General features: G+C 43.6%; 1 protein-coding gene across 2 annotated transcripts; it reads left to right on the top strand.

The window, feature by feature from the left end:
- The first annotated feature begins 200 nt into the window (after positions 1-200).
- Positions 201-20797, top strand: wdhd1 (WD repeat and HMG-box DNA binding protein 1). 2 transcript variants are annotated; one of them, XM_005458894.3, is made up of 26 exons: positions 201-323; positions 578-671; positions 1318-1429; positions 1529-1680; positions 3596-3707; positions 4009-4059; positions 4142-4237; positions 4321-4413; positions 7459-7565; positions 7921-8062; positions 8505-8706; positions 9863-10050; positions 10124-10308; positions 10390-10631; positions 11308-11445; positions 11559-11715; positions 11883-11997; positions 12127-12258; positions 12340-12551; positions 12969-13123; positions 13212-13268; positions 13616-13647; positions 14656-14820; positions 14953-15095; positions 15217-15352; positions 20446-20797. In XM_005458894.3, the coding sequence occupies exons 2-26, from the start codon at positions 595-597 to the stop codon at positions 20632-20634; spliced, it is 3390 nt and encodes a 1129-aa protein (XP_005458951.1). In that variant the 5' UTR covers positions 201-323; positions 578-594; the 3' UTR covers positions 20635-20797. The 2 variants fall into 2 exon arrangements, with proteins under 2 accessions (XP_005458951.1, XP_005458950.1); XM_005458893.3 differs by having other exon boundaries at positions 8502-8706.
- The last annotated feature ends 1267 nt before the right edge of the window (positions 20798-22064 follow it).

The raw sequence follows: 22064 nt of genomic DNA, 5'->3' as shown, positions 1-22064 counted from the left end.
TAATGTATGTATCACTTGCATACACCATCCAACTTGTAAAATAAATTTGTCGGAAAACGACAGAAAAATGAAAATACTGTTTCAATGCTTTAAGGCACAGTTCCTTAGATAATCTGCCTTCGATAAATGCCTTTTGATAAATGAATGAATCAATAAATAAATAAATCCAAAATCCCGTTCCTTGCTTCAAACGTGGGAGGGATTACAAAATTTGCGTCATGACGTTGCTGGCGGGAGTTGTGACGTGACGTTTCCTTGTTTTCAACGCAGCGCGGGAGATTCAGGAGAAGAGGACCGAGTGTGTCCAGTCACCCAAGAAACGTGTAAGTTGATTTCTAACGAAATACTTTGTTCACAGCTCGGTGTAAAACGGCCTCCAGTAGTTTAGTGTCTGATGCCGTGAACACCGTGGAGTTTGTACGAGTGTGGTCGGCTATATTTAGCTCTATTGTTAGCGTTAGCTCAACTCTGCTGTTAGCTCCCCATGGGTTAATAAGGCAGCAGTGGCGGAGGAGCAGGTGTAGACTGTGTTACTTGATAGAAGAAGAGGTTTTCACGTGTTTTCTCCTTTCTTCAGTCTGGTGCTTTGTCAAAATGCCATGTGAAAGGAAGCCGATGCGCTACGGCCACTCTGAAGGACACACCGAGGTGTGCTTTGATGACACTGGGAGGTGAGTCCGAAAACAAAAAAGTGTCTCCCTTTGAGCACATACTGTGACAGCTAATGTACAAGTAAAGCTGTGATCTGATTGCGTTTAAGACTCAGATTTCACCTATGATCAGCCCACATCCTGTGAAAGTATTGCTTTACAAACGTGTCCTTTAAATTATTAGTGTAGCCCGCAGGTTAGCCAGACCAGATCAGGCAAGGACATATGAACTTGAGCGCATCAGTCTCACAGTTATGAGGTTTTGTGGTCAGTCTATGCTTCCATTAAGACACCAGCATACACTGCCAGTTGTAATTCTGTGATGGAGTTATTTAGCATTACATTGCAGTTTTGGTCTAGGTTTAACTGTTGATGCATCTCTATCCCTCACCCTGCTAGGAGGAGGACTGTCAGGAGTCAGTATGAAATAAAAGACTCAAGGTTTGCTGAAAATTATTTAGCTTAAGCCCATCAGTGACAACACAAGTCCTTCAATGGGCTGAAACTGAGTAAAATGTGATTCATTTAAATTCTATCCTACGTTAAACTGAAATCGTTCACAGTCCTGATTTTGGTTTCTAGGAGGCTTAATAATTTAAACCGATCATTTCATCAATCTTGTGCTGCACAAAGTTTCTGTAAACTAGCCTGATCAAATTTTCCACAGGTTCATTGTAACCTGCGGAAATGATGGAGATGTTCGGATCTGGGAGAGTCTGGATGATGACGATCCAAAGTTTATCACCGTTGGGGAGAAGGCTTATTCTCTGGCACTGAAGGTTGGATTTCCTCTGACTTTTCTACAGATGTCATCGTTATTCGGTGACACACTGCATCATACAAATGATGTTTGGACCAATGTGTTCTCTGCTCCACAGAATGGCAAACTGGTAACAGCGAGCTCCAACAACACTGTGCAGATCCACACATTTCCTGATGGCGATCCAGACGGCATCTTGACCCGCTTCACCACCAATGCCACACACGTCACCTTCAACAGCATCGGCTCGAGAGTTGCTGCTGGGTCCAGGTACTTGATAGTTGGCTAGCTTGTGCTGAATTGAAATGATATAAATGAAAGCAGGGTAAAAGTAATGGCTTAGATATTTGAAAGATCATTAATTAAGGTGACTAACTTTGCTGGCTCATTGCCAGGCTGGCTTCATATTTAAAGTTTGGGTATAAAAAAAACTTACAAAATCAAAGGAACGTTTTGAAAACACATCAGATCTCTATGTGAAAAAAAATCATGTTAATATCTGTACAGATATGGCTGGGTGGTGTGTAAGGAATGAAAGGATGCCACATCATTAGTCCATTCATTCATTCATTGCAGCTCAGATGGTACTTAGTAGTTTGTATGGCCCCTGCATATTACACGTGTGCCTGACAATGTAGTGCCCTGCTCCTAATGAGACAATGATGGTATCCTGGGGGATCTTCTCCCTGATCTGGACCAGGGCATTACTGAGCTCTGGAGGGCAGTCAGTGATATCAGTTCCTTCGTGCTGCAGGAGCTGCCTGCATACTATCGCTACATGAGGCTGCGCATTGTTGAGCACCAGGAGGAATCCAGGATGCACTGCACCAGCGTCTGAGAATGGGTCCAAGGATATCATCCCGATACCTATTAGCAGTCATGGTTTTGTTGCCTAGCCTGTAGAGAATTGTGCATCCCTCCATGGATATGCCTCCCTAGATCATCACTGATCCACCGCGAAATCAGTCATGCTGAATAATGTATAACGTTCTCTACGGTTTCTCCAGACCTTTTCACACGTACCTGCTCTTGTCTGTAAAAAGCACAGGGTGCCAGTGGTTGACCTGTTAATTCTGGTATTCAATGGGTAATGTAAGTCAGGCTCCATGGTGAGTACAGAGTGAGCACAGGGCCCAGTTGGGGACCTAGGGTCCTCAAGCCACCCTCATGAGGTCTGCTTCTGATTGTTTGGTCAGACACCAGTGGCCTGCTGGAGGTCACCTTGTATCTCTAGCAATAATCATCCTGTTCCTCCTTGCACAAAGGAGCAGACACTGATGGGTTAAGGACTTTCTAATGTCCTGTCCAGCTCTCCTAGATTAACTGTCCCAGCACTGGAGTCTCCACGAGACTTGAGACACAGCAAACCTTCTGGCAATGGCATGTATTGATGTGCTGGAAGAGTTGGACTACCTGTGACCTCACACCTGACTTGACCTGATGCCAGTCTGTATCATGCTGAGAACAACCTTCAGAATTAATTTGGTTACAGCTGACCAGACACACTCATGTGTTGCTTCTGTGATATTTTCCACCAATGATGCTGAAAGATGAACAAATGTCACTTTTGCTTTGCTAAACCATGCACATCCACTCTGCCTCAGTTTCTCCCGTGGCACCTGGTGAGGCAGTCGTGCGTAACGGGATTGCCCCCCCCCCCCCCCCCCCCCCCCCCCAGGTGTGTGTGTGTGTGTGTGTGTGTGTGTGTGTATGGCTACAGCACAAGGTGATCCCATTAGGTTCATTATTGTTACTTCAGTGCAGAATCAGCTCCACACAGCTGTGATGTTTCCACCTCGCAGATGGATTGGTTTCTGATTAGTCCAGATTGGAGATAAACGTGTGTTTGCTGCCAGAAATGATTTGCCCTAAACGGGTTTATGACAGTAATAAAAGCACGGAGCAAGGCACCATATTGATGCTGCTATTTTCACCCTGGTAATTTCAGTAGTGGGATTGATTGTTCAGATTCAGGCATCTGTGGCTGTTAGGGCAGATTCGGCATCTACCTTCTGGTAGACGGTGAAGGAAATCTGTAATGTTTTGCTCCTCTTGTTCATTGATTTGACAATTTGCACTTGTATTATGTCACAGCTGATGTACCCTTCCTCTCAACTGTGCCGCTGCTCACTGGCAGGCAGTCAGTGACGTGTGAACCCAGCTTACCTTTCTCCTTTTTCCACAGTGACTTCATGGTAAAGGTGGTGGAGGTGTCAGACAGCAGTCAACAGAAAACCCTCAGGGGTCACGAGGCACCTGTCCTCAGCGTCACCTTTGACCCTAAAGATGACTTCTTGGTGAGTGAACCTTTTGTCTGAAAGCAGAAATTCTACACAAAGGCTGACGTGAGTATTTGTGTTGAGTTACAAATGGGACAATATCTTCATTTCATTGCAACTTTATATGAACTCACGCCCCATTGTTCCTCATCATATTACTGTGGTTACTTCCATTTACAGTATTAATTTAAATGTATAAATACAAAAGAGAACCACACAGTGTTTTATAAAAAATTAAAAAAAAGGAGCTCCTGTCAAGAGAATTTATAACCTGAGCACACCTGTCGTACATCACATCTTTGTCGCCTTTGTCTTTCAGGCCTCTGCTAGCTGTGATGGCTCTGTGGTGGTGTGGAATATTGAGGAGCAGGTACATCAGCATTTCAGCACTTTTCATTTAAAAAAATGCACATAATTCTGTTTTTCTACATGATTTTTATCTTCTTTCTCAGACTCAGGTGATCAGTTGGCCTCTGCTGCAGAAGTCAAATGACGTCACTAACGCCAAGTCTCTGTGTCGTTTGGCCTGGCAGCCCGGGATGGGAAAGGTTGGTGACACGTCTCTTTGCTGCCTTGAATAAGAGCGAGAAAGACATTAGTCCTAAAATAACAAAACATTTGCATTTGTCAGTTTTTAGCTGTTCCAGTTGAAACCAAGGTACACCTGTACGAGCGAGGCTCCTGGGACCACGTGAGCACTCTGTCTGATGATCTGCTCACACAGGTTAGGTCCAGCATTGTCCACGCGGTGATGAGGCATACAGGAGACTGGCCTGTACTGTCATGGTGTACTATTGTGTGTCCTGCATGTCGCATATGCACATTGTACACTATCAGTATAAGCAGTATTTGTTGTAACTGTGTACTGTTGAAGAAATATAAAACATGGCCTCACAATCCTGTCTAGGACATCAATATGCTGATATATTTGTATGCTAATGCTAAATAGTACAGCAATATTTAGCACTACTTTTGGCATCATGACCAAAGACTGTATGTTAAAGATGGAAGCGGGATCTGGGACATCACTTTTTTGGTTGGACTGGGATGGTTTTCTGTATTAAAAATGAATACATTTAGTTTGAAGGGTGGACTGTTAAGTTATCAGCTAACACTAACAAGCTTGGGATGCAAGTTAAATTCGTCAATTGTAGGGGTGAAACACGCAGACACACATTACCAGTGTTGGGCAAGTTACTTTGAAAAAGTAATTAATTATAGTTACTAGTTACTACTTCAAAAAAGTAACTGAGTTACAATATTCTAAAAGTAATTAATTACTTGAAAAGTAACTATTGCATTACTTTAAAAAAAACGTTTAACTCTGTGGGGTCCAGGGTACAATTGGCCATTTTTAACTACTTTTGATTTTCCCTCCACATTTTGCCTTTAAAAACAATTTACTTTGCCTTGTTTGGTATCATCCTTTTCAGCACAACCTCACGTGTCTGAATTTACAGTCATGTTTTCATTTTGACATACTGTATTAACACAATTGATCTAAAATCAGACAAAAAACATAAAATCAGAGTAGAAAAAGTTAAATTTTTTACCATAACGACCACAAACATGTTTAATGAATCATATTTCATAACTTTAAATGCAAATATAAATTGTCAGTTTTAAAGTCCTATGCACAAGTTTTGCAAACAACAAAGTTATTTGCATCCATTTACCTTTTGCCTTGATTTTTTAAAAAACCATTTCAAACTATTTACAGAACAATCAGCTGTTCTGCATTCAATAAGATGCCACACAAATTATTTGTGCCACTCCAAAAAAATAATTTCTGTCCACTATAAAGGAGAACATCACAGCCTGATACCTGCAGGTCTGACAGCAGCAGGTGTATCACTCCTTTTTTTTTTTTACCTGGAGACAGCAGTCGCCTCATTGTTCTGACACACAACACAAAACTATCCACAACACTACACACTAACTACACAAGACAACACATTAACTACACACTCCAAACATGCTAAACATCACAAATCTCTCACATCTCAAAACTCGCTCTCCCTCTTTTTCTGGTGTCTTCCTCTCTCGCTCTCGCCGTCACTCCTAAAACTTCCCCTGTTTTTTTTGTTTGTTTTTTTTGGCTCATAAGCAGAGAGTGCTTGCTAGCGCTGTCCTTAGACAGTAAACGTGACGAAACTATTGAGGAAAAAATGCCGCGTATATATTGTTTATCATGACTCTGGTTTTACGTGGCCTCTCAACACAATTTATAAACTGGTATATATCACCTTGTTGCTTTGTCTTTAAGTGGTCATGTGATTAACTTACCACGACTACTTTATTCTTCCTCAGTCAAACAGCAGCACTCATGCGATTGTTTTGCCCCCTTCACTCCAGGTGTTGTGCTAGACAGTGATCGTGATTACTGTCCGCGGGAGCACGCACAGCTGCTTAAAGCTGTAGCGTCCAGATTACTTGCGTAGTAAGCTACTTCCGTGCAACTGATATAAGATGCGGTAAGCTGAACGCAGCTTCAACCGTCTGTTTGTTGAAAAACAGTAACGCGCATTTTCTTGTTAGTAACTGTAACGGCGTTGTACCGATAGGAATAGTAATTAGTTAGATTACTCGTTACTGAAAATAGTAACGCCGTTACTTGTAACGCCATTATTCCGATCACTGCACATTACTTATTTAATGCTGTGGACCAGGCTAATAAAATAATAGATCTGGACTTGCCACCTGGATGGCCTTTACTACACAACAGGATAATTGTTTACTGCAAAAGACAGACAGTGCAAACACAGATTTTAAAATAAAGTTCTGGGTTTAGAAAGAAAGTATTCACTAAAGAAATACAAAGTAAAAATGTTAATGGTCTGTTTGATACAATAGGAGAATCACTGTGTGAAACCACTCTGTGATTACAGCACTTGGATAAAAGCCTAGATACGATTTATTTTTTGAAGAAGGTTTAGCCTGAAACTGCTTAAATACTATATGGACAAAGTACTGACTGTCTATAGGTGCAGCTCAGCCATTGAAGTCCACGCCATGAAGCTCCCACCACACAGTTTTTGTGATCTTAATGCCTGAGGAGGTTTGAACTCTGCAGTTACAGAGTCAGCAGAGCTCTGGAGGCTTTTACATCCTGTGCACCTCAGCACTTGGTGACCCCACTCTGTAACTTGACATGTTCCTAAATCTTTCCACTTTGCAACAATACCATTTACAATAGATCCTGAAATATCTGGGAGGGAAGAAGTTTAATGAACTGCACTGTTGCCATAATGGCTTCCTGTTGCAGCACCTCACTCTTTAGCATGACTCATTCTATTTACTCTTCAAAACTTTGTGAAAGGAGTCTGATACGAGTTTATGAGTCACTTCTTCCCCTCGTATGTATTTTTAATTGATTAATTCTAGGTTTATGAGAACACTTCAGTTTGTTGGAAGATGCAATTACAAATGAAGATGTATATTTTTGAGTACAATGTTCTTTTATGTTTTAAATAACCTTAAAATATTACTGACTGTACCTTTTAGCAGGTGTGGCCAGGTACTTTTGTTCATAGTATGTATATTATTCACTTCTTAATCTGACCTTAGAAGAGAATTGAATGGTAGTTTTATTTCATTAAAGGTATATTTCATTTATTTTAAACCCCTTTGTGGGAGTTTTTACTGTTTTTTTTGTTTTGTTTTTTGTTTTTTTAAACATGTGAGTTACTCAGATAATTAATAGCTGAAACAACTCAATCATTATTTTTCTTTTTTCTTAAATTTGATTTCCCCTCCTTACTTTTTGCAGCCCATCAACGTGGTGTCTTGGTCTCCTTGCGGGCGTTTCCTGGCAGCTGGCAGCGTGGGGGGTTTACTTACAGTGTGGGATGTGAACAGCAAGCTGTGTGTGGAAAGGTAGGAAACAAAGCTGTGCAGACGCTGAGTGAATTTAAAAACATATATGTGACAGGTAAAAGGTTTAGGGGACTGATGCTGATGAAATTGTTTACCTTGGTTCCCAGTGCTTGAGGGCTAAAGATAACTGAGACCTAAAGGCTGGTGACATCATTAAAGGAATAGTTTATTATGTGTTTTCCCCCTCCCCCAGTATTTGTATTGAACAAATCATGTGTTCTTTCCTGGGCTTGTATCTCTTTATATAGTTTGTGCACAGATGATGTCAATCCTATTGTAGTCTCTGCCAAAAAGCAACATTGAACAGTAGATGTTGCTCATCACTAAAGTTTAAGCTTTCTGCTCTCTGCTGTAGGCAGAAACACGAGAAAGGCTTCACAGTGTGCAGTTTGGCCTGGCATCCATCAGGCAGCCAGATTGCCTACACGGACACAGAGGGCTGCCTGGGCCTGCTGGACGGACTCGGCACCTCCACAGCTGACAAGAATACGACCAAGGTACTGCTCAAATAACCTGTTTTTGTACCCCCTCTGTACATCCCTGTACCATGAAGTAAGGTTGGTCTGCAGGTTATCTTTCTTCATTAGATTAGCTGGGATAGATCTCTACAGTAATAAATAGGAAGTCTAACTACAGACAAGTCACTTGTAAAACATAATTTTACAGGTCAAACCTTTAAAATCAAGAAGTTATCACTACATTTTTTTTTTTATGCCTTTAAGCGTTATTACATATTCTTTGCACTCCACCTTCACCTCAGTGCAGGAACAACAGTGTCCATAGATTGATAAGTTACCGGATTGCATTTATAACCAGTTGAGCGTCATTTGCGGTTAGTTCATAACACAACTGTAAACACGCCCGGCTTCAAAGTCTCCCTTTTTTTTCTTTTGTTCAGTTAAATTCAAGCTGCTTAAATCTGTCATGGACTTTCAGCAGGTCGCTGCAAAAAAGCCTGCAAAAGACTACGATGATCTGTTTGATGATGACGATGACAGACTGATGGATGAAGGACTGAGTGACACAAAGTCTCCAGCTAAGAAAGCCGTTGGCTGGGATGATGACGATGACGATTTCCTGGTGCCTGCGACTGGGCGGGTGAAGAACAGAGGAGCGTTCCTGGACGACGAGAACTCACTAGGTGGGTGAAGATGGGGTCATTGAGGGTGCGAATACAGATGGAAGATAAAAGCGAGGTGCGCTGGCCATCACAAACTCCTGCTGTACCTAACTATTATTTTCATCATGGATTGATCTTGCAGTTATGTTCTTGAGCAATAGTTTGGTCCTTAAAATGTCAGAAATAATTGAAAATGTATTACAAAACACAGGAAAGACAACGTTCAAAGATCGAGATTAGGAAATTAGAAATTCTTGCAAAGAAGGGATGGCGCTAGCTGTCGTTTTCTTTTAAGTGGGACTAAATAACTTTATACATATATGTTAAAACTATATTATTGCTACACAGAAATAAAATTTCATTGAAAGATTATTTTTGGTTTCAACTGATTCCTGTAAAATATATAGCATCAAACTCTTTTGTTTTCAGGATTTTTCCAGACCTACCTTGGGTCTTTGGATTTGATTAGGCACTTAAGTATGAATGGAGTGCCTGAGTGGAGACGCCAGAGTCTGTGTTATCTTATTTAACAGGGACATGCATTTTATGCTCTAGTAAATGAGACTTATGTTACAAAATGCAGGTTAAAATGATCTTTATTGCAGTCTTGGTTATTATTCTTTGAAGGGAGGCTAAAAGCTTTTCTGTGTGCAGAAAAAAACAGATCCAACTTTGTGAAAGAAGCAAAAAAAAAAAAAAGAATCTTAACTAAAGAGCTAAATTGCAAAGGTTCAACATCAAAACAAGTGTTTAGCGTTTTTATATGAATTTTGACCAGAAAGTCTGTAGCATGAACTTGGATTTCAGGCTCAGGAGGCACAGTTACAACTCAGTTGTTTGCATGAATTTCCACCACCTGCAGTCAATGTTTAACCTGTTAATTATCCTTATATTTGTCACCATTGTAAGCAAAGCAAATGTTTCCTAAAGTCGGTACTATCTAGTGGAGAAGGCAGTGAAGGTTGTCGTTGTGCAGGTTAGCCTATCGCTGTCTTTAACTGTTAATGTTTATCTGTGGGGGAAAAAAAATAATTAGGTGATTAAAGTCACAAGGTGTTCAGATTTTAGAAGAAGTGAAACTGATCATCACAGAACATCTCAGAATACATCTCACATGAATGGAGACATTACCTGAAATTATTCCATTTATTTTTTTGTTTTTGTCTTTTTCATTCAGACACAGGATCACTGAAGCTCGGTCAGGACAAATTTGGGGACAACAACGATGACGCAGGTAGTTCTGTGGCGCCTGCAGCGCCCCCGGTGGCGCCCCTGCGTCCTGTCTACGAGGGGCCCATGCCAACTCCTCCCCAGAAAGCCTTCCAGCCGGGCTCCAGCCCTGCACATCTCACACACCGCTTCATGGTAGGACACACTGAGAGTCATTACACTGTAAATCTGAGTTGCTCGCATGTCATAACAGCAAACTGTGCCTCAGATGTGGAACTTCGTGGGGATAGTGCGAGGCTACAATGACGAGCAGGACAATGCCATTGATGTGGAGTTTCACGACACGGCCGTGCACCATGCCATGCACCTCACCAACTCACTGGGTCACACCATGGCTGATCTCTCCCAGGAGGGTGTGCTGCTGGCCTGCCCCAGCACAGAAGAGCTCGCTAGGTAAAACTTCCACCTGACCTGCTTCTGGGGATTTATTTATTTTTTTCTCCCCTTTCAGTAATTTCCCCCCTCTCTCTCCAGTAAGCTGCAGTGCCTTCACTTCTCCTCGTGGGACACCAATAAGGAGTGGATGGTCGACCTACCGAAAGGGGAGGATGCGAGGGCTCTTTGTCTGGGTCAAGGCTGGGCAGCAGTCGCCACCAGCACGCTAATGATCAGGCTCTTCTCCATCGGAGGAGTACAGAGAGAATTGTTCAGCCTGCCGGGGCCTGTGGTCTGCATGGCAGGACACGGAGAGCAGTTGCTCGTCGTCTACCATCGGGGTTAGAGACACACACACTCTTCTTTGATAATCAGCACATTGCATGTGCTTGTGCGGTTCAGAAATAAAATTAGGAATTATTTATTTATTCTTAGCTTTGTAATGTAACTGTCGGTGTGTCATTGTTACATGTCAGTTCAGTTCATTCAGTTTACTTTCCACCACATGGAGTCAACACAGAGTGAAAATGTAAAATGTGCATCACAAGAGATAAATGGTAAATGGCCTGTATTTATATAGCGCTTTTCTGGTCCCTAAGGACCCCAAAGCGCTTTACATATCCAGTCATTCACCCATTCACACACACATTCACACACTGGTGATGGCAAGCTACGTTGTAGCCACAGCCACCCTGGGGCGCACTGACAGAGGCGAGGCTGCCGGACACTGGCGCCACCGGGCCCTCTGACCACCACCAGTAGGCAACAGGTGAAGTGTCTTGCCCAAGGACACAACGACCGAGACTGTCCGAGCCGGGGCTCGAACCGGTAACCTTCCGATTACAAGGCGAACTCCCAACTCTTGAGCCACGATCAGCCCACGATCAGATAAGAGTAAAGGCCACCCCCACTGTTAAGCTGTGATCTGGAAATTTCCACTCTGTGTCCAAATTTAAGTACTGCAGTTTGCAGTGTTATCTTCCAGCTCTTTACATGTGTCTCATTTTCCACCACCAGCTACAGGTTTCGATGGAGAACAGGCTCTTGGTGTCCAGCTGCTGCAGTTCAGTCGAAAGAAGAGGCAACTCATCAGCGGCGAACCCCTCCCCCTCTCTCAAAAGTCTTACTTGTCCTGGCTCGGCTTCACAGCCGAGGGTCAGTATGTCAAGATATTATAATGTGAAAGAATCTCATGAGAAGCATCATTACTTTGCTGCTGGTGATGATTTGGAACAACCCGCCCTGGAATACGTCTCGTGGTCTTTCAGGTACCCCGTGCTATGTGGATTCAAACGGCATGGTGCGAATGCTGAACCGCTCCCTGGGCAACACGTGGACTCCAGTGTGCAACACCAGGGAGACCTGCAAGAGCAAATCAGATCACTACTGGGTGGTTGGAGTGCACGAGAACCCTCAGCAGCTCAGGTGAGCTTTCATCTGCATCACAGCTCATTGATTTAGCAGCTTGAACAGGAAATAAAAAGAGTGGTGACTGACTAAACTAATGCATTCAGTGCATATGAGCTGATCCTCGATGCTGGTTAATTATTGCTTCTTAGAGGCTGACATTCCTTCTGTCCTCGTCTTGTTAGGTGTATTCCATGTAAAGGCTCCAGGTATCCTCCCACCCTGCCCAGACCGGCCGTGGCCATCCTGCCCTTCAAGCTGCCCCTGTGTCAAACCACAACAGAGAAGGGGCAGATGGAGGTAAATAAACACAAGAATGAGCACCTGGAATATGGGTTATCGAAGTAATCCAGTCCTCAGATCTTTTCAGGTGGCTTAGTGGTGTCATGGATCCAGTAACAGCTGAGCGTACCCTCTGTTGTTTTTCAGGAGCAGTTCTGGCGTTCAGTCCTTTTCCACAACCACTACAGCTTCCTGTCCTCCAGCGGCTACGAGATAGATGAAGATGCTCAGAATCTGTCCCAGAAGGAGCAGCAGGAGCTGCTCATGAAGATGTTTGCAGTAAGTGTGAACGCCGCACACACTTGGTGATCGAGACACTCCCAAAGTACAGATTTGTTTAGAGTTGTTGTTTTCTTACAGTTGTCCTGCAAACTGGAGCGAGAGTTTCGCTGTGTGGAGCTGGCAGAGATGATGACCCAGAATGTGGTGACTCTGGCCATACGATACGCATCCCGATCCAGACGCATGGCCCTCGCACAACGGCTCAGCGAGATTGCCCTGGAGAAATCCAACCAGATGCAGGAAGAAGAGCAAGAGGAGCCTGAATACTCCAGCACGAGACGGAGCTCTGGGTAATGTCAAAAAGCATGCATCACTTTCACTGTTTATGTAAATGAATCTGGACCGCCTGGCTTTGGCCAAAATAACAAATATCACCCTTTATGGGTGACTAGCCGATAGCAGTGTCAGACGACTTCACGTCACCACACAATCTTTATCAAAGCCAGTTGATACATGTTCTTCAATGAGATGGTTACTTGGTTAAAAAAGCAGAGCTTTTTTATGATGTGAAACCTTGAACAATTTTTAAAAAAAATATAGGTTCTTTTATATATGTTATTTTTATATGGATGAAGGAAGGAAAATATCAACCATGTAACATTTATTGCAGCATTTTAAGTGTAAAACCTTCACCCGTCTCCTCCAATTTATTTTATAGTTTGCAAATTCAGATTAAAAGCAGCAGTATTTGCTCTCTTTTTGCACAGGTATGGCCACACCAACGTCATGGCGGGAGGACGTTACAGCAGAAGACATAATCAGCAGGAGGAGGAAGAGGATGAGGAGGAAAGAGGAGAAGAGCTCATGGAGGAAGAGGACGGGCAGGAGATGGAGCCGGAGGAGGCGACAGAAACAAAAAAACGTCAGTTCCACCTCTTACTTCTGCTCACTTTGCACAAGTTGCCAGTGCTGCTGCTAACATGCTAACACGCCTCCCCCATGTCTGTCAGGTGTGAACCCGTTTGCTAAAGAAGCCAGCTCGCCCATCAAGCCATCTCCGACACCAAGTGAGTAAACGCAGATCTGTCAGTCAGCTTAGATGTTCAATATTAGGGTGAGTCACTTTAGCATGATCCAGGACAAATAACCCAACAACCATGTACTGTCCGCCTCATGTTGTACACTTGTGGTGTCTCTGTCAGTGGAATTTTAGCTGGGTTTGATTTCATTTCAAGTATTTGTCAGTTGTTGGCAGGTTTTCAGAGTGAGATTAAAGTGGGACAGCCGCTCCCATCACCCAAGCCCATTTTAATATTCAAATGTGAAACAAGACCAGTTATTAGGTGTTAAATGAAGAAGTTGGTCAGCCAATTTTATCTGAATCACTTCCCGATGTGTCTCTCTTGTTTTTCAGTTGGTAAAATGGGACGTGCAAATCCTTTTAAGGTAAGAACTGTGACTTCTTAGGTTTTCATTTTGTCAAAATCAGGGATGTGGTCTCATTATAGCCCTTTTCCAATATTACCTACGCGACTCGGTACCAGGTACTTTTTTACTACATGCTTGGCTGGGGTTCCAGGCGATCTGATGAGGTCTTATGAGAGTGCCATTTTTGAAACGAGGGATGCGGCTACACAAAAACAACCCAGTGATCCCTGAATGTGACAAAAAAGCCATCACCTCAACACCCTCCTTTGTTGTGGCATTCGTGGTGCACACAGATGACGTCACAGAACGTTCGGCCGCGTTGCTATAACGACCCAACACACATTAGGTAGCACTCGATTGTAATAGAAAACAAGTCAACTCGCTCAAGCCAGTAGGTACAATGGAAAAAGGCTATTAGTCATTTTTTGATGTCTAAGTGTTAATAAAAGACAAAGGACTCTTTTGGTTTTGAATATGAATAAAGACTGTAAGAGGTTTAAAGAGAGAGAAGTGGTTCTTAAGAAGGTTTAGCTTATTCCTCAGAGATCACTTTCATCTCTCCTGTCTGTCTGTGGAGCTGCTTTTAACTGTGTGGAGTCTGAACAGCAGCCTGTCTGTTGGCCAGCAGGAGCTGACTCGGGTTGCAAAAAGAAGATCTGTACGCAACTCTGTAAGAAAGCTACCCCACTGCACACTGACTTCTCTCTCCTACTCAGAGTGAGATAAACGCTAAGGCAGGGTTTAAGTATTGGCTAGCCTTCAAGGCTCAGTTAAGTACAGTATAAAAACTAAAACGATGGGTGAAATCACTTTCCTGCCTCCATCTTTTATATTACAGGCTTTCTTCTTAATGAAGCACCTGGTAAGCCACCGGGTGTGGCTCAGTCACCTTGGAGTCAGTGGCGAAGAAGAAGAAATGCACTGCTTTTGTTGTTGCTGTTTTCATGTGATTTGTTGACTATAAGGAACATATACAATATCTTCAAATTCTTTCTTTAAATTCTATTATTGCTTTGGTGTGTTCAGGTTCCTGATTCGGGGAAAATGTCAGCTTCATCCGGTCAGCCGCGAGTAACAAACATCCTGGACAACATGATGTCCAGCAAGAAGTCAGCTCAGCTCAGCAGCTCTGGGGGGAAACCTAGCAAAAGTCCCGTCCTCAAACCTCTGGCCCCCAAGCCAAAAACCAAGGTACCGTCTCAGAAATTAAAGCTGTAGCATGTGTATCCACATAGCTGTGCCGAGGTCTCAAAATAATAGTACCTGGAAAAGATAATGCATCTTTCAAAACAATAAAATGTCCTTTTGTTTTTTCCTGTGAAGACTCAGTCTACTCTGCTGCAGATGGCTGCCACAAAGACAGCTAATAAGAAGGCTCAGGAGAACACAGAGCCAGCTGCAAATCTGCAGAAACGACCAGACACCCCACCTCCAGCACCACCTGCAGATAACTCTGAAAACAAGAGGTAAAAGATTTCAAAGAAAGAAATGGTTAGACCCTTTGAACACTAGGATGTTCAAAAACAGATTCTACATGTAGAGCGTTTTTAAACAGGGCAGCATTTCTCGTTGTCTCTGTGCATTTAGGCCAAAGACAGGCTTCCAGCTTTGGTTGGAGGAGAACAGGAAGAGTATCCTAGCCGACAACCCTGACCTGGAAGAGACCGACGTCATCAAGGAGGCTATGGGACGCTTCAGGACGCTGTCGACGGAGGAGAGACTGGTATGACACATCGAGGGCTTTAGAGAGGAGGGGGGTTGCTAAAACAGTGATGTCAAAATTTTCCAAAGCTGTCCAGTGATTGGAGTCTTTGGCAGGTTGATCCTCAACCCCCGTAGACACCCTTGTCTAAAATTTCAGTAACCCAACTGAAATTGTAAATGCAGAGAATCCCATTTTCAGCCCTCGACTTGTAAGGATTCTTTAAAGTTTTATGTGGGTGTGCACAATTTGCAGTTTTCATAAGCTGACTTAGCATTTGGCCATATTTCTAGTCCAAGCTGATTCCCATTCAGAAATCAAAGATGGTCATGTGTTCAGCAAATTAGAATTTAGTGTTATTCATAATTTAACCATCTAAATTCTTTTAGCCTAAGTCTAGTTTCAGTCGAGAAAATATCATAAAATTATAGTAAACTCAATCTGAAATTGGTTCAGGTGACTAACATATAAAACGTAAGAGTGTGTTGTGTTGATAGCTGATAGCTGCTCCACACTGTTTACAAAGTGTCTTATTTTCTTTCACATCAAATGAGAAATGTATCCATACGTGTACTCTTCTCTTCCTCCCAAGCACTGAAATGTTTTCGCATTTTAATGAGAGGCTGAGAACATGGGAGCTAGTTGTACCGCTTCCCAGCAGCAAATCATCTGAAAACTCACCCATCACTAATCTAACCAGCATAACTGCTTCGAATAGTCTCATCAGTACCGCTTGAGCTGTCCAACCAGCTGAAGCTTTTTATTTTTAAAAATGATTTCAGGTCTACAGATTTGAATAAAACAGATAAGTAGTTTCCTAAATATAAAGAAATGTATTCAAAAGTTTAAAATCACTCGATTAAGTTGTTGTACTGTCATTAGAGTCCTGCAGGGTCACATTAACAAAAAAAGAAATCCAGGGTTTGGTTTTAACCACTTTTCTCTGAAATGCTGTGTCTCAGCTGTGGTCAGTCAATAGGTGAGTGAATGAGGGTGGTTGTGCCACTAATGACACGCCTCGTCCTTTCATCCAGCTGAGTGCTTCTGTGGTACCCTGGCCCTGACCCTGCATACATCAAGACTCTCAGCAGAAAGCTGGATGACAAGGAAGTGGGGGTGAGGGGATGCCTGTTGCCTGGGAGCCCAGTCAAGTGTGTTTGGGCACTGAGGGCGCAAAGCATTGATTTTATGATAATACTGCATGAGAGATGATCGGCTGGTCAATCAGCAGAAGCATAATTCTGATCCGAATTTTCAGTTGTTCTGAAAGATGAATCTATAGTGTCAGCTGCACACCCATGATGTACATCTCAGTTTCCACCACATCCAAAAGGAGCTCTGTTAGATTGAGATCTCGTCACTGTGGAGGCCATGTGAGAGCATTAGAGTCATTGCCATGTTCAAGAAACCAGTTTAATATGATTTGAGCTTTGCGACATGATACGTTACGTTGCCAGATGTAGTCATCAGAAAATGATGTAGTCATATTAGAAAAACACTGTGGTTATAAAGGGATGGACATGGCCAGCCACAATACTCGTGCAGGCTGCGTAGAGATGGTTGTTCAGGAAAACTGCAGTGCAGCAGTTTCTGAAGCACTTGGGCCAGCCCGTTTGACACCAACAAACACAGGTGCAACAGTTTGAAAAGATGAGACTAACTGTAGAAAACTTGAAAAAACAAAACAAAAAACGCATATTTGTTTCCTGTTTCTACCTCATTGATACTGAGGGGTTTTTTGCTTTTTGGTTTTTTGCTGAGAAGCGACACCTGCCGTTCAGGAGAAGACTGAAGCATACCCGGCACAACTGAGCACCAGTATAGTATATAGCTGTAGTGACATCACAGTTGGCATGATGATGGGATGGGTGCAGTTTTCTCTGTGGTGGGGTCGGGTGGACTGTCCCGGGCTCTGTGGGGCCGGGCAGCGCTGCTGCGCTGGGCCCCGGTCCGGATGGGCCTGGGCCCCCCTTTCCCTGGCGGGTTGCAGAGTATGGGGGTGCCTACTGGGGTCAGCGGGGGAGCTGGCCCCAGGGAGGGGTTACTTGCCCCTCCCTTCCTTCCTCCCCATCTCCAGCTGCCTCCCTTTTCCCGCTCCACCACAATCACCCACACATGCAGGGCCTTGGGGTAGGGGTGTGTCACCAGGGTGCAGGGGAGGCATCCCCCCCCTCTGTCCCCTTCTGGCTGCCTCTGCCTCAATTTTATCCCACACCTTAGACATTCACATTACTCACACTCTCATTACACATACATATAGGATCTTGGGGGTGGGCACGCCACACAGAATCCAAATTACCATCAGGGTGTACACCTCACCCCTGGCGTCGGTGCCCACCTCTCAATTTTAAATACACGTAGACATTGAGGGCTAGCAGGAGGGGCTATGCGCTTACCTGCTGCTCTGGCAGGTAGCTCCATGCCCTCCTGGGTTTTAAATGCACCTTAGAACACACATGCATCAACACTACATATGAGCGGGTGGAGGGAGGTTTGGAGTCTTCACACACCGCCGTTCTCTGCGGCCTGCTGGAGCGGGGGGGCTGGGAGGAGGAGTTGGCCGTCCGACTGGGGTCTGGAATGTGGGGCCTCCCTGCTGCTACGGAGTCGGGGCGGTCTGCTTCTCCCCACTGCAGGGAAAAGGGTAACACCACCTGGGTCTGGGTGCACTTTCCCCCTCCAGGGGCAAGGGTACCCAGACCCGGTTCTTAGAGTACGCTTGGGGAGAGTGATTGTGTGTACAGCGTCTCTTTATGTCTGTCTCCACGTTGGTTGAGTGTGGAATAATTGCTTATGAGAGCATGAGGGTGGGAATGGATGTTTGTATCTGTGTGTGCCTGTATGTCTGTGTCTATATGTCAGGTTGGGTATCAGACGCCACCTCTCTGGGGACATCTCAGGCCCTCCAAGGTTTGGAGGCCTATCTCCCCCCACCACTTCCCCTGCCGGTGGCAGACGCCCTCAGACATCGGTGCGTTGGTGGTTCTGTGTGTCTGGGGGTGGGCGCCCAGGTACACACCGGCTCACTCCTTTGCGGCTGCTTATCGGGGCCTGGAGCCTGGGGCTCGCTCGGGCCACTTCGGAGGCGGGGTGCCCTCGGCCTCTCGGCCCGGAGCTCGGTCACTCAGGCACAGCTGGCTGCCGGCGGAGCTCACGGGCACGTCACTGCAACCCCCCTGGCTTCTGCTCCGCGGCTGCTGAGTGACCCCTCATCTGGGACTCTCCTCAGCTCTTTCTGGGATAGTGGCGCGGCTGCCCCTCTGTTGGTCTTCCTTGGTCTCTTGTGTTCTGGGGGCCTCTGGATGTCTAGAGTTTTGATCTCCTCCATACCTGCGTCATGCCCTGGAGGACGGGGCAGTGGCCCCCCACACCCTCTAGCCGATCATTACATGAAGGAACCTTTTAAAAAAAAAAAAAAACAAGCGCGTCCATGCTCACAGGTGTACACACAGGTGATCACACACACAAACTACACCCTTTTTGGCTCCTACCTCAAAGCACACCGTGCGCTGTCGATCTTACGTGCTGCACAATAATGTTTAATATTTAGTATTTACTGTCATATTCCCATAGATCATTGTGATGATGTTTATTACTCTCGTTTTCTTCTGCTTGCTTTCTTCTTTCTTTCTCAACAGGTGATCCAGGTGATCGATATATGTATTTTTTGTCTGCTTATTCTGTTGGTTTTTGGTTTTTTGCCCTTTTTCCCCGTCCCTCTTCCCCACTGTTTTTCTTTCCCTCTTTCTTTCTCCCCTTTCCTTCCCCCAGTCAAGTCTGTCCCGTATTCAGCAAGTGAAAATAAAATAAACGATAAAAGGTGAATCAAATGGACCATTACGGCAAGGCTGGGATGGTCCATTTGGTAAAGTAAATCCGTTGGGCATCTTTCTTCGCCTTTAGACAATAATTCTGATGGCAAAAGAACCAAACAGGACAGGTTAAAAAAAAAAAAAAAAAAAAAAAAAAAAAAAAAGACATCACAGTTGGCACCTGACACAAAAGATGCAGTGACCATAAAGAAACCATTAAGCTCGCAGTGTCAACAGTGAGCAAAACTAGCTAACAGTAGCTTAGAAAAGTCCACTTACCACAAACGTCAAAAAACAACCAGCTCCCAACACAACACAGACTGTAGCACAAACTCCACATAGGGACAACACAAACTTTGTGGGTTAACATGGTATTTTGATTGCAAGAGGGTTAGCGAGCCCCAAAGCTAAAGTTAGCAGGCTAGCTGCTGACCACATTAGTTAGCATTTGACCGTATTAGCTAAAATTAGTCAGACAACAAAAAGAAATATTAACCAGTGCCAGAGGAAAATATGGTCAGCATGAACAAGACCTCATTTCATGCCTGCAGGTTATTTTATTTAAACATTCACATTTTTCTTTCAAGTTTGAACCAAAGGAGTCGATATGATTTTTATTAGCTTGTATAAGTGCATTTCAGCTGTGTGTTTACAGAAAAAGAACCTAGGTGATGGCCCTGCAGGCTTAAGTTTAGCCTAAAACTGCTCAACCATTGTGTGTGTCTGTGTGTGTGTGCTAGTGTGTGTTGATAAAATTATTCAGTCCATATCTAATAAAGCAGCAGCTGATTAGTGATATGTCAAAGCTTGTACCATCTAGCAGCTCTGTAATGGTGCCATTTGTGTGTGTGTTTGCTTGTGTGAATATGCATGGGTTAATGACAGTGCTTCATCAAGCACTGGAGGTGTAGAGTGTGTGTGTGTGTGTGTGTGTGTGTGTGTGTGTGTGTGCGTGTTTGTGTGTGTGTTGCTGGACTGCACACACCAGGCCTGATGATTCATCCTGGCTCCATTACGTCCAGAAAAGTGCTTCCTTTTGTGTTGGCTTAGAGAAAAGGAGGGGGCTCGAGGAAGGAAAGAGCCAGCAGGCCAAAGAGATACATGCTGTCAATAGTGATTATACCTGACAGGATGCAATTTCAAACTGCATGCCCGAGTGCCCATGTGTGCATTTCGTCATCATCACGTAGGTGGTTTAGAGCCTGTATAGAGACGGAACAACAATACAATTTTTGTTTTTGTACTGTGCAGTAATTAACATGTTCGGTTCTTGTCCATTTTATTTCCACCCCTATCTTTTAGTCATGGACAGAAAGAGCTAAAGGCCAGAGCGGAGACGCAGCAGATCTGAAGAAGAGGAAAAGAGCAGAAGGAGGAGAAGGCTTGGAAAATGAAAATGAAAAGGCAGAAGCTGATGAAAGTAGTGCCAAGAAGAAGAAGTCTTTGGATCCCTCTTCCAAGCTTTCAGTGTTTGCGTTTAACCAAAACTAAACCACCAGTGGAGGGAGATCACATGTATATCAACAACTGCCCTCAGTGTTGGAGACGGATGAGTGATGTTCAGTAAAAGAGTACACTTGGTTCTGTTTTTTTGTTTTTTATTTACACTTACTGTATTTTAACAATTTAATAAATGTAAATGTTTGGTAGTTCACATATTAGTCTGTGATTTCTTTTTTTTTACAGCTTATTAATCACTTCAAATATCAAAAGAGGATTTCTAAGTTTCTAAGTTTGAGGGCCTACCTTACCTCTGCGTTTGAACATACCGACTTTAGCTCTTTGTGCAGGTGCTCGGCAGTATCCCTTTTGTGATATAACCAGCAACAACCCTGTTAATTTCCTGCTGAGTGATAGCTTAGGCAAACTGAAAGCTAACTATTGCTACATTTAAAGCTGCTCCCTGATCATTGGGGGGATTTATGATCAAATCTAAAGTGGCGTTCTTCTGTTTGTTTTGTTTAGTTTTTTTGCTTTTTCTGTGAAGACATAATGAAAATACTTTCAAGATACAGAGGCTGTCCTCTGTGCCAGCTTACAAACGTGGTAATTCTACAGGGTGGGCCATTTATATGGATACACCGTAATAAAATTACGTTGAAACCAAGCACACCATTGTTTTTCTTGTGACATTACCAATAAGTTTGATGTGTCACATGGCCCTCTTCCTATTGAAAAAACAAAAGTTGTATCCAAGTTGGCCGACTCCTAAATGGCCACCATGGTCACCACCCATCTTGAGGAGTTTGCCCCCTCACATATACTAATGTGCCACAAACAGGACTTTAATATCACCAAACATTCCCATTTTATTACGGTGTATCCATATAAATGGCCCACCCTGTATTTAAACAAAAATGATTCCTAATTTGAAATTACTAAATGAAAAGACTGTACTTAAAAGATGGATGTGGCTTTAGCGCAGGGGTGTCCAAACTTTTTTCATTGAGGGCCACATACATAAAAATATAGGAGGGGCTGGGCCACTTACTAGAAATTAGGTATATAACCTTAACTTTAGTGTAAGTTAGAAAAATCACTTAAAAGTGGTCAAATATGTTATATTGTTGAATATAATTAAAGACAAAACTGCCTTCATCACAGCTCTCCATAAATGGATCTTTGATTTATTCAGAAAAAGCTTTGGTAGCTCATTCTCAGAACAGCAGTCTCAGATTTCTTCTTAGACAGAAGATTTACAGCACAGAGGAAAAAACAATAAAGGGGAAAATAGGACGGGTAAATTTCAAGTTTGTTATTTAAGTTATTAGGCTTAGCAACACACCTATTAACGTTCGTTTGAAACCGTTATCAACATTAACAGACTGAACTGGACTTAATAACAGGAGTGCATATAATTTTAGTAAATTATTCTGGTGAGTATTAGCTGCGCTGGGTATGTAAATCGGGCCATCCAGCCA

Source organism: Oreochromis niloticus, linkage group LG1 (assembly GCF_001858045.2).
Source record: "Oreochromis niloticus isolate F11D_XX linkage group LG1, O_niloticus_UMD_NMBU, whole genome shotgun sequence".
NCBI lineage: Eukaryota > Metazoa > Chordata > Actinopteri > Cichliformes > Cichlidae > Oreochromis > Oreochromis niloticus.
Note: the sequence above shows the minus strand (reverse complement) of the source record. Positions and strands in the feature narration are given on the sequence as shown.

Coding starts and splice junctions, on each gene's coding strand:
- wdhd1 (XM_005458893.3), top strand. CDS start 595: ATGCCATGTGAAAGGAAGCCGATGCGCTACGGCCACTCTGAAGGACAC. Junction 10,632..11,307: donor GCTCGTCGTCTACCATCGGG/GTTAGAGACACA, acceptor TTCCACCACCAG/CTACAGGTTTCGATGGAGAA. Junction 11,998..12,126: donor CAGAGAAGGGGCAGATGGAG/GTAAATAAACAC, acceptor GTTGTTTTTCAG/GAGCAGTTCTGGCGTTCAGT.